General features: G+C 37.2%; 1 protein-coding gene across 1 annotated transcript; it reads left to right on the plus strand.

Moving 5' to 3' along the window:
• Window positions 1-6405: 6405 nt before the first annotated feature.
• On the plus strand, window positions 6406-11906 carry cisd3 (CDGSH iron sulfur domain 3). Its single transcript, XM_004065668.4, has 3 exons — window positions 6406-6661; window positions 9747-9863; window positions 11132-11906. Exons 1-3 carry the CDS (start codon window positions 6569-6571, stop codon window positions 11318-11320), a joined length of 399 nt encoding a protein of 132 aa, XP_004065716.1. The 5' UTR covers window positions 6406-6568; the 3' UTR covers window positions 11321-11906.
• Window positions 11907-12628: the final 722 nt, after the last annotated feature.

Below are 12628 nucleotides of genomic sequence, written 5' to 3' on the forward strand. Positions count from 1 at the left end.
CCTCCATCTGATTGGTCAACAATGGGAAGGCGTCCATCTGATTGGTCAAAGCATAAAGGGATTTATTTGATTCGTTAAATGCTTCAAGCTGCTAGAAGATTGTTTTAACACATTTTGGGTTTGCGATTTATTGCGATATTCGCCGTCTTTTGCGATATGCATATTGCAGAGCTGGATATTGCGATAACGATAAATTTGCGGTATATTGTGCAGGCCTAGTTGCAAAGGATTATTGGAAAAATGGCTTTTCGTTAGAGACACTAGACGAGAAAAACATTGTTTGGTTGCTTTGGACCTCAGATCTTTAAAAAGACCTCAAAAATATTGATTCATGTTACTCTTTTTTTTCTGAGAGGAAATATTTTGTCATTAAATGAAAACTTTCAACAAGAGAACATTAAGACCATCCTGAATGTTTTTGGTGGAAAAATTACCCAGAGGCCACAGACTTCTTTCTCTGGAAGCCTTATCCTATATAAAATGATGTTTGTCTTTTATTAGAACAAAATATAAATATATCTTATTTTGAAAGTGCATGGTCAAATTTCTCTTAGGTGGAAATGAACACATGAGTGAAGAAAGTGACCATAAATTAACTTTTGAGAAAATAAAAGTTTAGATATATAAATATGAGCTGTTAAACGTCTGGGAACTGGTAATTGTAGATTTGAAAATCTTCTACAGGTTTTGAGCAAAAAATCTCCTCTTAACTGCAAAAAAGAGCAAAAACTGCTGGGTTTTCTCTGGGAGATCCGCCATATTATCTTTATTTTTTTATTTTTTCTTTGAGGATTTCTTGGTTTTTCTCCTTCAGTCCTGCTTCAAAAACAGACGATCTTTTTCAGAAAGTTTTTAGGAAACCTCTCAGGTTTTTCTAAAGCGGCGTCTGATCATCCCAGGTTATCCAGTGAGGAAAACTCTCCACCTCAAGCGTCTTCCGCGATCTTTAGTCTTCCCTCTGTGTTCCCCCACTCCTCCCATCATCCAGATTCTCTCCAGCCTCGCCCCCTGAGCTCCTGATGTGCTCTGAGGCGTCTGATCCCCAATCTAGCTGATACCTCAGACTTTCTCTCTTGTCTCATTACCACAATAGCCTTCAGTGGATAAGACGCACGCCAGCACTCGCGGCGCTCACGCCAAGCTGCGGTCTTCAACCCGAGCCGCCTCCAGAGCTTCTTCAGACTTTTTATCCAGTTGCTGTCGAGATTAAGCAGACGAAACCAAACTGTTAAGACGTAAAATAGGAACCGTCCTGAACAAGTGCGCACTTTGCATGTCTGTAGCTAACAGAGCGATTATAAAGAAAGCTTCTTATTTTGTAGGCCGATAGGGACTACAGGTTTTTGAGTTGAGTAATTTGCACTCGGTCCTGAAGGTTGTTTTGTTTTTGTTGTTGTTGTTGCTTTCATACATGGATGATGTAACTAGTTGTTCTTTTAGCAATACTGGATAGAAAATGCCTTAAAAATGGTAGACCTACAGAGAAAAACCCTCTGTCCTCTTTCTTTCTTCCTGTTTTTTACTCGGGCACATGGAGGGGTTCCTTATTCAATGAAAGCACTCTTCTTAAAGTCGTTTATACTTTTATAGCAGACTGAAGAACAAGCGTGTGAATAACCGTACCGTGGTGACTCAAGTGTCGAGCTGTTTTCTATGGTAACTTTTGTGTCGGGACTCTTTAGTCGTTTGTGCTTCAGAGAAATGACGATTTGTAGAAAATGTTCAAAGAACCGTTGTTATTATCGTGCTGCAGCGGCGTTTCAGATGTAGTGTCCCTGTTGCCAGCACTTGAAAGACGGCGACATGCTTTGCTTCTCCCTCCTGTTTTTACCAACAAATGTTCACTATTTATTTCCTGCCAGCAGAGTTCTCACAGGTCTGTAGAGGTATTTTCTTGAACTGCTTGTCCCAAACATGTGATATGTAGTCGTTTCTTTCTTTTTGTTAGCAGCTTATTTACTCAACAGTTGTAAACTTCAAGCAGCTCACTAGTTGGTGAAAAATACTGTAGCAGTGACAGGTGGGGAATGTTAATTTAGCTAAAATAAAATTTAGAAAGCCATATTTCCACTGAGAGAACGGTTTGGTTTAGAATTGTTCGGTTTGGTTTGCAGTTCTGCACTGAGTTTGCAAATTTTCGAAATAAGATATCTCCAGTTTATGATCACCTTTCCTGTAAATACACTGCCAAATACTGAGATGGGAAGGGAAATAATGCGGTAGACGCAGCATGCTAATACTGTGGCGGTGCTAGTGCTTATGCTAACACCAACATTAGCATTAGCATGCCACTTTAGGTAGTAATCCTATCAGCTGCATAATATGTAAGTGTCTATGGCAGGAGTGGGCAAACCTTTTTATTCTCGGGCCACAAAGGGTTCTAAAATTGGTTACAAGGGCCGAACCAGAGGCGTGGTAATCCACCTCATAAGAGAAAGAAAAAGGAAAAAATGATTTTCCAACTCGGGAAACTCACTTAAACAAAAAAAAAATCTTCCAACATCACATGAATGCAGAATATCTTTCTGCTCCCAGACAATAATAAATTGATTTCAATTTATTTGTAGTGCACCATCTTTGGGTAGACAACAAAATTACAGGGAAGATAAAACATTAATAAGGACTATCAATATGATTTATTCCAGTTTGGCGGGCCAGATTAAATGGCTTGATGGGCCGTATGTGGCCCCCGGGCCGTAGTTTGCCCATCCCTGGTCTATGGTGATAAATGTATACCACATATACTTTAAAGTACTAACCGTATCCTACATTACTATTAGTCATGGAAACATGTTAGCATTACATCAAACTTAGCATGCAATAACTGACAGTAATGTTATCAGGTGGCATCTGTTGTAGCATGTTAACATTAATGTTGATATGCCTCTTTTAGATGGCATGCTAACAATTAGTCAAGTTAGCATTTTATGAAGTGTGCTAATTTTGAGTTAGCATTATAGTATTGCTCAAGTGTTGTTAGCAGTCATAAGTGTAGCATCCTAGTATTAGCATTAGCATACAAACTCTTTTTATTTTTGCATTACTATACCAGTCAGGATGCTAACACGCTGCACCAGCATTAGCATGGTTCATCTGAGGTCAATGTTACTCTGCATGATGGTTTCATGTCCTTTTTTAACAGTACAGTTTTTGTGCTAAGAACTTAAGCAGTCTGGTGTGGCTAATTGTTATTTTATTCTCTTTATGCCCGATAACTCAAAATTGACTTCTAAGCTGCATTACTCCCTCAGTCAAACATAATCTGTTACCCACAAATATGTAAAGTGCAATTTTTAAAAAGCTACCTATCTTGACCGTCATGCAAGCTACAAGATCGCAGGACAAACAAGCCAACTCAGCACTGCATCATCTGCATATAAGCGGATGTTATGTTTTCTCCACAAATGTTCAACAACTTGAAGATAAACTGACAGGGCAGAAAGAGAAACACTGGAACACTTCCTTTTTTTTGTCTCTTCTTTGTAGCACTTATCTTTTTACCAAACAGAAATGTTCCAGAAAGCTGAATCTCTCCACCCTTTTACAACGTTTTATAACCCAAACGCTGAAATGAACCAAACCGTACTCCTCAGTGGAAATATGAGCAAAGATATGAGCCAATGCGCTGAAGTGACTCCAAAGGGGGCCATTTGTGATGACCCCAGATGTAACTCACCCGCTGCAGAGCTTGGTGACTCCATTGGCTAAAGAGCGGAGCGACGGATTCCTGTAGTGTGTTGCACTGGGGCGCTATGGGCCCAATTGTAATTCTTTTTGTTTTTTATACATTTTTTCAGAATATTGTTTGTATACTTTCAAATGTTTGTGTAATACATTTTTTTAAGCTTTGAGGTTTGGGTAACCAAGATAATCCATGTTATGAATGTTGTACCGTGTTATTCTTTTTTTCATTTAAGCACCTGGTTTGGAGGGAGACTTCAATTATAGGATAAGGATTGCATGAAATGCAGTGGCGTCTCTCGATTTTACCGCTGAACACCAAGTAATAATGACTATGCATCACTTTAAATGCATTGTTCCCTGAAAGAAAAAGACAAAACGGAAGGAGCACTGAAGCTTAGAAAGGACAAGCACGTTGTCATTGTACAGTGTATTTGTGTGAAAGAATGAATTGAATCAAATTTGACAATATTCCTATTAAAAGCCCTGTAAAGTATTTTGATATTTTTTGTGTGTAAAGTTAAAAGGATGGATTATGATGACTCTTTTTGTCAATAAATGTATTTTACTGAGTTGTTTCACATTTTGTTGTGGACATTGATTGACTTCAAATTAAAACATACATTTTTAAGAACTTGTGACAAAAATAGACTTTTAAAGAAAGGAGAAAACAAACTGTTATTAATGGTTAAAACAATTAATGCTTCCTAAAATTAATATATTTCCTTATAGTTGGGATTAATAGGATTATTCTTCTTGGACTATCTTCTATCGGGCAAAAATACTGAGCTAAAAGTCGTCAAATTTGCTATGCAGACACACACACATGATATATGGTTGCCATGACAACAACCAAATGGCTGGGGCTGATGAAACCCCTGTCATAATCTTTGTCATTACAAGTAATAAAAACTGATGTGAACATGTTTTCTGGTATATTTTTGAGCTAAGGTTCGCTTTTTATATATACCTTTGCTCTATTTCCTCCTTATTTAACAAATGTATTGAATTTTACCAAAACTTCTTGTTGATTTACTTCAATTTAGTGTCAGTTTTTAACTTTGTGGTAATTGCTACCTTGACAGAATCTGATATCACCAAAACCCAGCCCTGGAGAAGGCCTATTCCCCCATGAATGCTTAGTTAGATGACCAATGTGGATGCAGAATTTGAAAAATTCTGATATATGGACATAAAACCCTATGTGAGGATAAAAAAGTGTAGGCTTATCTTTTAGAAATCAGTTATAACGCATCACTTCTTCTGTGTTTACGCTGTAGACCAGTGTTTTTCAACCTTTTCTGAGCCACGGCACACTTTAACCTTAAAAAAAATCCCGCGGCACACCAGCATCCAAAAATTAAAAAAAAAAAGGAGAAACTCATAGTGTATTGATGTATTGATCTACAGCCCCTCCACAATCTCACATGCATTTTTGAGATAATTGTTACAGAAAAAGCTGGAAACTGCAGCTGTTTTTTTCTAAAAGATGCAATAAAAGTTAAGTTAGAAGGTTTAAAAACTGTTTGAAGTGTGTTCGTTGGTTTCAAGACGTTTAACGACAGATCTCCTTGTGCGCTGTCACTCTCACAACCCAATGTATCATGGGAGATGTAGTGCATAAAACGGCCGGAGATCGGTTTTTGGAGCCTCATTGTTTTGTTCACTTGTTCCAAGGTCTGATCCCAGATTCTGTGGAAAGCTACACCACTAAAGACAAGCTCTAGCTGGTATTTTTGTTAGAACTGAGCGACTTTACGAGCTAAATCGGGACAAGGAAGTGAAGACTTTAACCACTTCTGATTGGTCAGACTGATGACATGTGATTAAGCCCCCCAAGAATGATTGGTGGAGACAGTTAAAGCGGCGGGACTTTTCCAAAATACAGCAGGAGCTGTAGCTGAATCGCGGTAACGTCATTCTTATCACATTGTCTTTTAATAAAATAAAATAAACGCAAAGAGTAAGTATTTTATGATCTTTTATATTCCTAACTCCTCAGTGTTTTATCAGGACCTGTTTGGATGAACACAGAGCTGAAATCCTGGAGATGGGAAATGTTTTTAGATCAGTTAATGAGGGCAATTTCCCACGGCACACTAGTGTGCCGTGGGAAATTGCAGTGAAAAACACTGCTGTAGACGCACCACGGTTTTTCAGCTCATCTGGGAGGTAATCGTCTTACCAGTGTTTCTTAGCTCTACCTGGTTGAGCATGTCTCTGACTACAGACTTTCTTGGTGGCCTAATGAATAGTCCACTCCACACCCTTTCATTTCTTTTTAGAGTGGAGGGTTGTTTTTTTCTCAAGTTCCCACTTGTTGGCTGGGCCTTTCTTTCTCTTCTTTTTTTTTATTAATTTGGCTCTAACTACATTTATACAGTTACAAATATTGGATTTTATGTTTTATTTCAGTTTAATGTATGTATTTTACATTTAATTGTTGATTTTAAGAGATTTAGGGTGACCAGGAACTATGAAAATGGAACATGTCTCTACTATTGGCCAAAATGAAGATAAAAAATGTTTTTAAATAAAAAATGTTTTGCTTAACAGCTACTTTACCCCTATAACCAATTTTCTAAATTTAATAGTAACATTTTTCCATTTTGTGGGTTTAGAATGATTATAAATATTTCTTCAACTTCAATGTTTATGTTGTTTGAGTCAAAGGGCACGAGGGCGAAAGGGCGGGGCCACCCGGGAGCTTCGTCCAATCAGCGACGCCGCTGCAGCAGCCATATTGGAAGGAGTTCTAACTTTTGTCGCTGGGACTCCTTCAGGCGGAAGAAGACACCTGAGTTCACCTGGCGGTTCCTGGCACACGGAAAATTAAAAAATAAATAAATAAAAGCATCCCGGATCCGTTCGCGCGCCTGACGTCACAATGAGCTCTTTCCGGTGGATTTCTGCGCTCCAGCTCGGTTGTTTGCAGACTTCCAGAGGTCCACAGTTGCTGCAGCCCGCTTCCGCCTGTGCGGTGAGTCCGCGCGACCGAATTCCGTGATTCCACGCGGTTTATTTACTGCTAAAACACTGTGAAGATTTTAGCGTGAATACTGAGTCATCATATTAATTTTTGTGCCTTTTTTCATCATGAAACTGAATGACTCTTCCTTCGATCACCTTCAGCACGAACCTTCACTGAAAGAGAATCAGTGCTCATTCATAATTAGCGGTCATTCTGTCACCCGGAGGCGTAATGGAAAATGGCCACCTTCACAGTCACAATTCACTAACAAGTCCAAAGATAACACTGTGTCTTGTAGAACAGGGGGGTATTCCAGAAAGCAGGTTATGCTAGCTCCCACGGTAAGTTTCAGGCTAAGAAAGTGGATAACCTCAGCTTTCGGTTCCAGAAATGGAGGTATATTTCATTGTATGTCAAGTTGCCATAGCAACTCATGCTCTGAACATAACCTTGTCTGGAGCGGGTTTAGTTGAAGATTAGTTTGTTTTCAGAGAGGTGAAGAAGCATGGCGTGTCCATTTGAAGATGATTTAGTGGATGAAGAAGCTCAGATAATACTTTTTCCACCATGAGAGGGTGATAAGACCACATATGGATGTTGTAAACTTTTTTACTTTGATCTAACTGAATTATTTGCTTCAGTTAAGATAAATCTTTTTTTTTTAGTTAAGTTAGCTTAAAAACAACACGTAGTTATCAGACAGTTATTTTACTTTCATTCAAATTAATTCAATTACGGTAAGTAGGTGTAACATTGGTGCTGCTGTTAGATCGCCACCGCAGGGAATTGTGGGATACCATTCCCTTTGCCTGTCTGGACGGATTTGGGTTTAAGTGTGGGCTTTTTGACCAAATGTGTTTAGCTGTTTTACTGTGAATGGCCTAGCTATTTGTCCTGTAATGTTTAATTCTTTCTGCACCATGAGTGAGAGGGAGGGAGAGGATGATGAGTTTATATAGCAGCCCTACTGGTTAGAGGAGAAAGTCAGAAAAATATTGGAAGCTAACATGTCTAATGTTGTAAATCACTTTTGTTTCATTCATTTTATTGTTATAAAAATGAGTATATCTGCAGCTTCAAAATTAGACATAAGAGAGTTCAAGAAGTACAATAAATTAAGATTGAAAAACATTTAATTGAATTAGAGTAATACGACATTTAATTAGATAAATATGTAAATTTGAGTATTTGAGTAATATTATTTTAAATTACGTGTTACAATTAAAGTAATTCATTTAAGTTGGATAAGTCATATACATATATATATATATATATATATATATATATATATATATATATATATATATATATATATATATATATATATATATATATATATATATATATATATATATATATATATATATATATATATATATATATATATATATATATATATAAAAATAAATAAAAAAGCTCCCAGGCCTCTGGTAGAGGACCCGAGCTTGGAGGAGAAACCACCCACGGAGGGTGAGAGGGGCGTTTTTTTTTTTATATATATATATTAAAATAATTTATTCTTATAGACATAAGCTGCCATCTTGAGGAAGAACTCAACTTTTTGTCAGTTCTGTCTGCCTTAAGACACTTTGCATTAAGTTTTAAATATTATTGTTTAGGATTAAAACTTGAAGTCTTGTGGAGAAATAAGTCTTGTGATTTATAGCAGAAAAATGACTCCACGGGTTCCACAGCACACGACGACTACTACCACCTTCATGCAGGCTGTCTGCTAAGAACGGATGAAGACACAAACTAACCAAAAGAATCGGCTTTCACTGCAAAAGAAGCTGTCAAGATCCAACAAAACGTATGACCTTTTAGGCAAATAGAGGAGAAGCATTTCTGGTTTCATCAGCGACACGTGTACAAACATTCAAGCTTTGTGTGGAGAAGAAAGGACTGGGAGTGTTTAGCATTGACGGGAATCAGCTTGTTGGCTTCGCTGCCATATTGTTCCGGTCTTAACCCTTCAAGCGTCTCCAGAACTTTCTCAGAACATCAGTGTCATCTGACAGAAACTGCCAACTGTTGCCGATGACCAGCTGTTTTTTTTGTATTTTGGGCCTAAAAAAGTAAAATGTTTCAACAGGAAAAACATAGCCGAGGATATTTTCTTTTCTTGCTTGTTATACAAACTTCTTCCGTCATGTCATAGACTTAAGTGGAGCGCCCCCTGGAGGGAAAAAGAGGCTGTTGCCCATAATTATTTTTTTTCAAAAATAGATGGTTTTTGTGTCTGATGCTTTAATTTCTCAAGACGGAGAAGAATGAGAAGTTTATTTGTTCATTTAAACGTCCTCATGGTAGCACATCTATAACATTTTAGCAGAATGCATATTCCATTAATTCCTCATTATCGGAAAGTTGGACAATAATTATTTCATTTTAGGTGCCAGAGGGGCCTTGTCTTATCAGTCGGTCCATCTTAGCTGATATTTTAAACAAGATTTATTTGCATTCAAATCTAATTTGTTAAAGAGAAGAAACCCCGCCCACAATATTCTACCTGTTTTGGAGCTAGCATTAGCAGTTAGCGCCCACCTTTGATTTACCTTGAGGATTTTCTTTCTCTTTAACCTCCAAAATACAACAGTATCAAAAATACAAATACCTTTATGTTTCTATATTTTATTCCATTATTCTTTATTGGTTTTTAGTCACATGACTAAAACCTGTCTGCCCCACCTACAGTAATGGCCCCGCCCACAAATTCCTGACGTATTTATGATTTTAAGCCTTTTAATGTTTTGCCCTGGGACGCCACATCAGATTTAGGTGGTGCTTCGTAAATGACCTGAAGGGAATTTATAATGTCAAAGGTCACACGTCTGGTCAAAATGTTGAAGCAGCACGCCATGCGTCAGGTTTCATGTCCGCTCTCCGAGGTGGTAAAGTCACTCCAAAAGATGGATGACGGCTCTACATGCTGAGCACAATAACACAAAAAACAGATCTGAGCTGCACTCGGAATGCCGCTGCAGTTAGCTTGAACTGGCCGTCGGTGCGGTGATGGGGGTTTCCCACAGTGCTCTTCGTCTTGCTGCGGTTTGGGAGTTTCACACAGAGGGTGAAGTTGTTGTTTGTCCTTCAGGTTCAGTGGCGCCCTCAGTCCTCTGAGGCCGTCTCAGCAGCCCGGCTGCCCTGCAGAGTAAAGCTTTCTGCAGGGAAACGCTACGCCTGGTGTGCGTGTGGTTACAGCAAGAAACAGGTGAGCTATTGCTGCTGCCCGAAACCTTCACTGTGATGTCCCCCCGTTTGATGACGTCTCTAAATCCCAACTGCTTTGAGGGTCTTTTTCCAACATTTGTCACATCGTGTGGTAACGCTGAGTAAACTTCCTATCCGTATGTTAACAATGACAGCTGTTTTCCATCAAATGAGTTTTGCAGATTAACTGCGCAGATGTTTGTAGTTAGAGAGGGATGAAGTGATATTTATGCCACCACATTGCAAAGAAAACTTTCTAAGTTGCAAATGAAAATATTAAATATTTGCTTTCAAATATTTTTCTTTGCTTTCAATTTTTCTCTTTTTGCTTTCAAATTTTTTCTTTTGGCTTAAAACTTATGCGAGCAAAATCAAACGCAGATGACTTGTTCCAAACACTAAAATATTATTTTAAGCAAAAAAAGAAGTTTTTGAAGGCAAAAAGAAAATTTTAAAGAAAAAAAAAAAGCAAATATTTAATATTTTCATTTGCAACTTAGAAAGTTTTCTTTGCAATGTGGTGGCATAAATATCACATCATTAAGAAGCTATTGCTACACGGTAAGAACATGTGCAGTAAAAAAACAAGCTAGCTGTTCAGCAATTTATACAGATTTTAGCATTTTCAGAACAAGATTTCTTTCTAAGAATGTCCAAATAAATGATTGATATAACAAACAAAAAAAAGAGTTAACAGAGACTATAGAAATATAGAGTTAAGAAAAAAGTAAATAAACTAGCTAACTTGAATTTAGCTAAATAGTGTGCTTGTTGGCTAAATAGTTAACAGAAAACTGAATTATTTACCAGATAAAAGCTTATTTAAATGCAATGTTTAAAGTATCAAAGAAAAAGTATGAGAATTGGAAAAAATAAACTTATAAATAAAAAAAATAAAATATTATAAAAGATGCTAATCAAACAGCTAAATGTTAAAATAGCAATAGCTTGTGTGTTTAGCATTATTCTGCAATCAAGCACAATAACACTAAACACGTTAAAGATGCCTTAGAAGGTCTTTAAAAAATAAAAATAACCAAAAATAATTTAGGAAGACCAAGAAAACTAAAACAGCAGAAAAATGCTGTAAAAAATTACTGAACTAGCTAACAGCTAAAAAGATCTTTTAAAAGATGCTGAACAATGCTGAAATGAAATGCCAAAAAGACAATAAAAGGAACGGTAATTTATAAGAGGCTAGCAGTTTAGGAGCTAACTAATTTCTTCCAGCCATCAGAGTTTTTACCAATTTTTTTTTGTCTCTCGCAGCCGTTCTGTGATGGGGCTCATCTGAAACAGGCGCCAAGCATTTCCCCTCTGCGCTTCAGCCCCGATAAGGATGGGACTGTCTTCCTCTGCGCCTGTAAGCAAACCAAAAACGCGCCGTACTGCGACGGCTCCCACCTAAAGGTCATCTACAGGGACGCGGTGGGGGCGCTGAAAGGCCTGTTTAAGTGAGCGGCGCTGCCGGCGGTGGACCTGCCAGGGCAAACGACATCTTCTTTGCTGGTGTATTAAAAGAAAATGACTCCTACAATAAAAACAAAATAAGTGGTGGCAGTTTAACATCAATCTGGTGGTGCTTTGTATCAAGAAAGAAACAGGAAAAAAAGTACTTTTTAACCAAATTATTGACTGTAAAGCATAAAATAATTTTTTTGTATTATCTCTGCCAAACTGTCCATATGATATTATTGTGGTTTTAATCTGACCATCAGATGACTTTTCATAGAGTATATAATCACTGTGGTGAGAAGGCTGCTGCATGTGCATATACTTGCATAAATGTCAAGAGATCGTATTGCAATAATCTACTTTGAACTGTCAATATTGAAAGTTTTATGTAATCCTATTTATGAAGGTTTTTTTTAAATAGTAAATGATTTCTGAATTCATTCAAATTAAAGAAAAAATAGGATAAAAATGGCTTGAAATTTCTTTCCTATTTGACAATACAGTCAATTATAAAGAGTAGCCTAGCTTTTTTTTCATATATTTCCTAAAATGTTTTATTTTGAAATAAAGGCATTTCATAAATATAGGTAAGAAATGGCTTCTAGTCATAATGGGCATGAGTTCACATAAATCTAAGTATTGTTTCACTCAAAGGACTAAATAGAACAATATGGGACATTTACATAATACACTGTTAGTGTTTGTGAACAAAGAAGGCAAAAATAATTTAATTTATCTTAAAGGTTTGCTGCGTCAGGCAGTTGTATTAAAAAAAGAGGGAACAATACAACCATCTGCTGGTTTGTGTTAGACAACTGCAGGCAAGCAACCAAAAAAAGCTTATGTTTGCAGACGACACTGATTTGTTGTGGGAGCAGATGGAGGAGCCTAGTGTCTGTGTGTAAATGACAGAACCTCAAGTGAAACCGTGAAGGGACAGCGAGCAGAGATGAGTCTATAGCGAATACATTTAAATCAGATTTCTTGCATTTACTTTGAAAAACAGGAACTCTTATTGAGTTACATGAGTAATATTTTGTTTTGAGGGGTGCGATGACAAGAACTTCCACCGTATTATTTTAAAGTAATCCTAATTTCAACTAAAATCTTTAAAAACTCTCCCCACCCCTGCTGAGTTATCATCTTTACTGTCAACTCTGTATTTGGAAATATCCACTCTGATTGTTTTTACTTGATTTTACCACGTGACCACCACATTCTTCCAATTATCGCTCAGCTCTCCGGTAAAAACTATTATTTCCTCTTTACTTCAAGGTTGGTATTTATTAAGTTCGTATTGACATTTTTTAT

This window comes from Oryzias latipes, chromosome 1 (assembly GCF_002234675.1).
Source record: "Oryzias latipes chromosome 1, ASM223467v1".
In the NCBI taxonomy this organism is placed as follows: Eukaryota; Metazoa; Chordata; class Actinopteri; order Beloniformes; family Adrianichthyidae; genus Oryzias; species Oryzias latipes.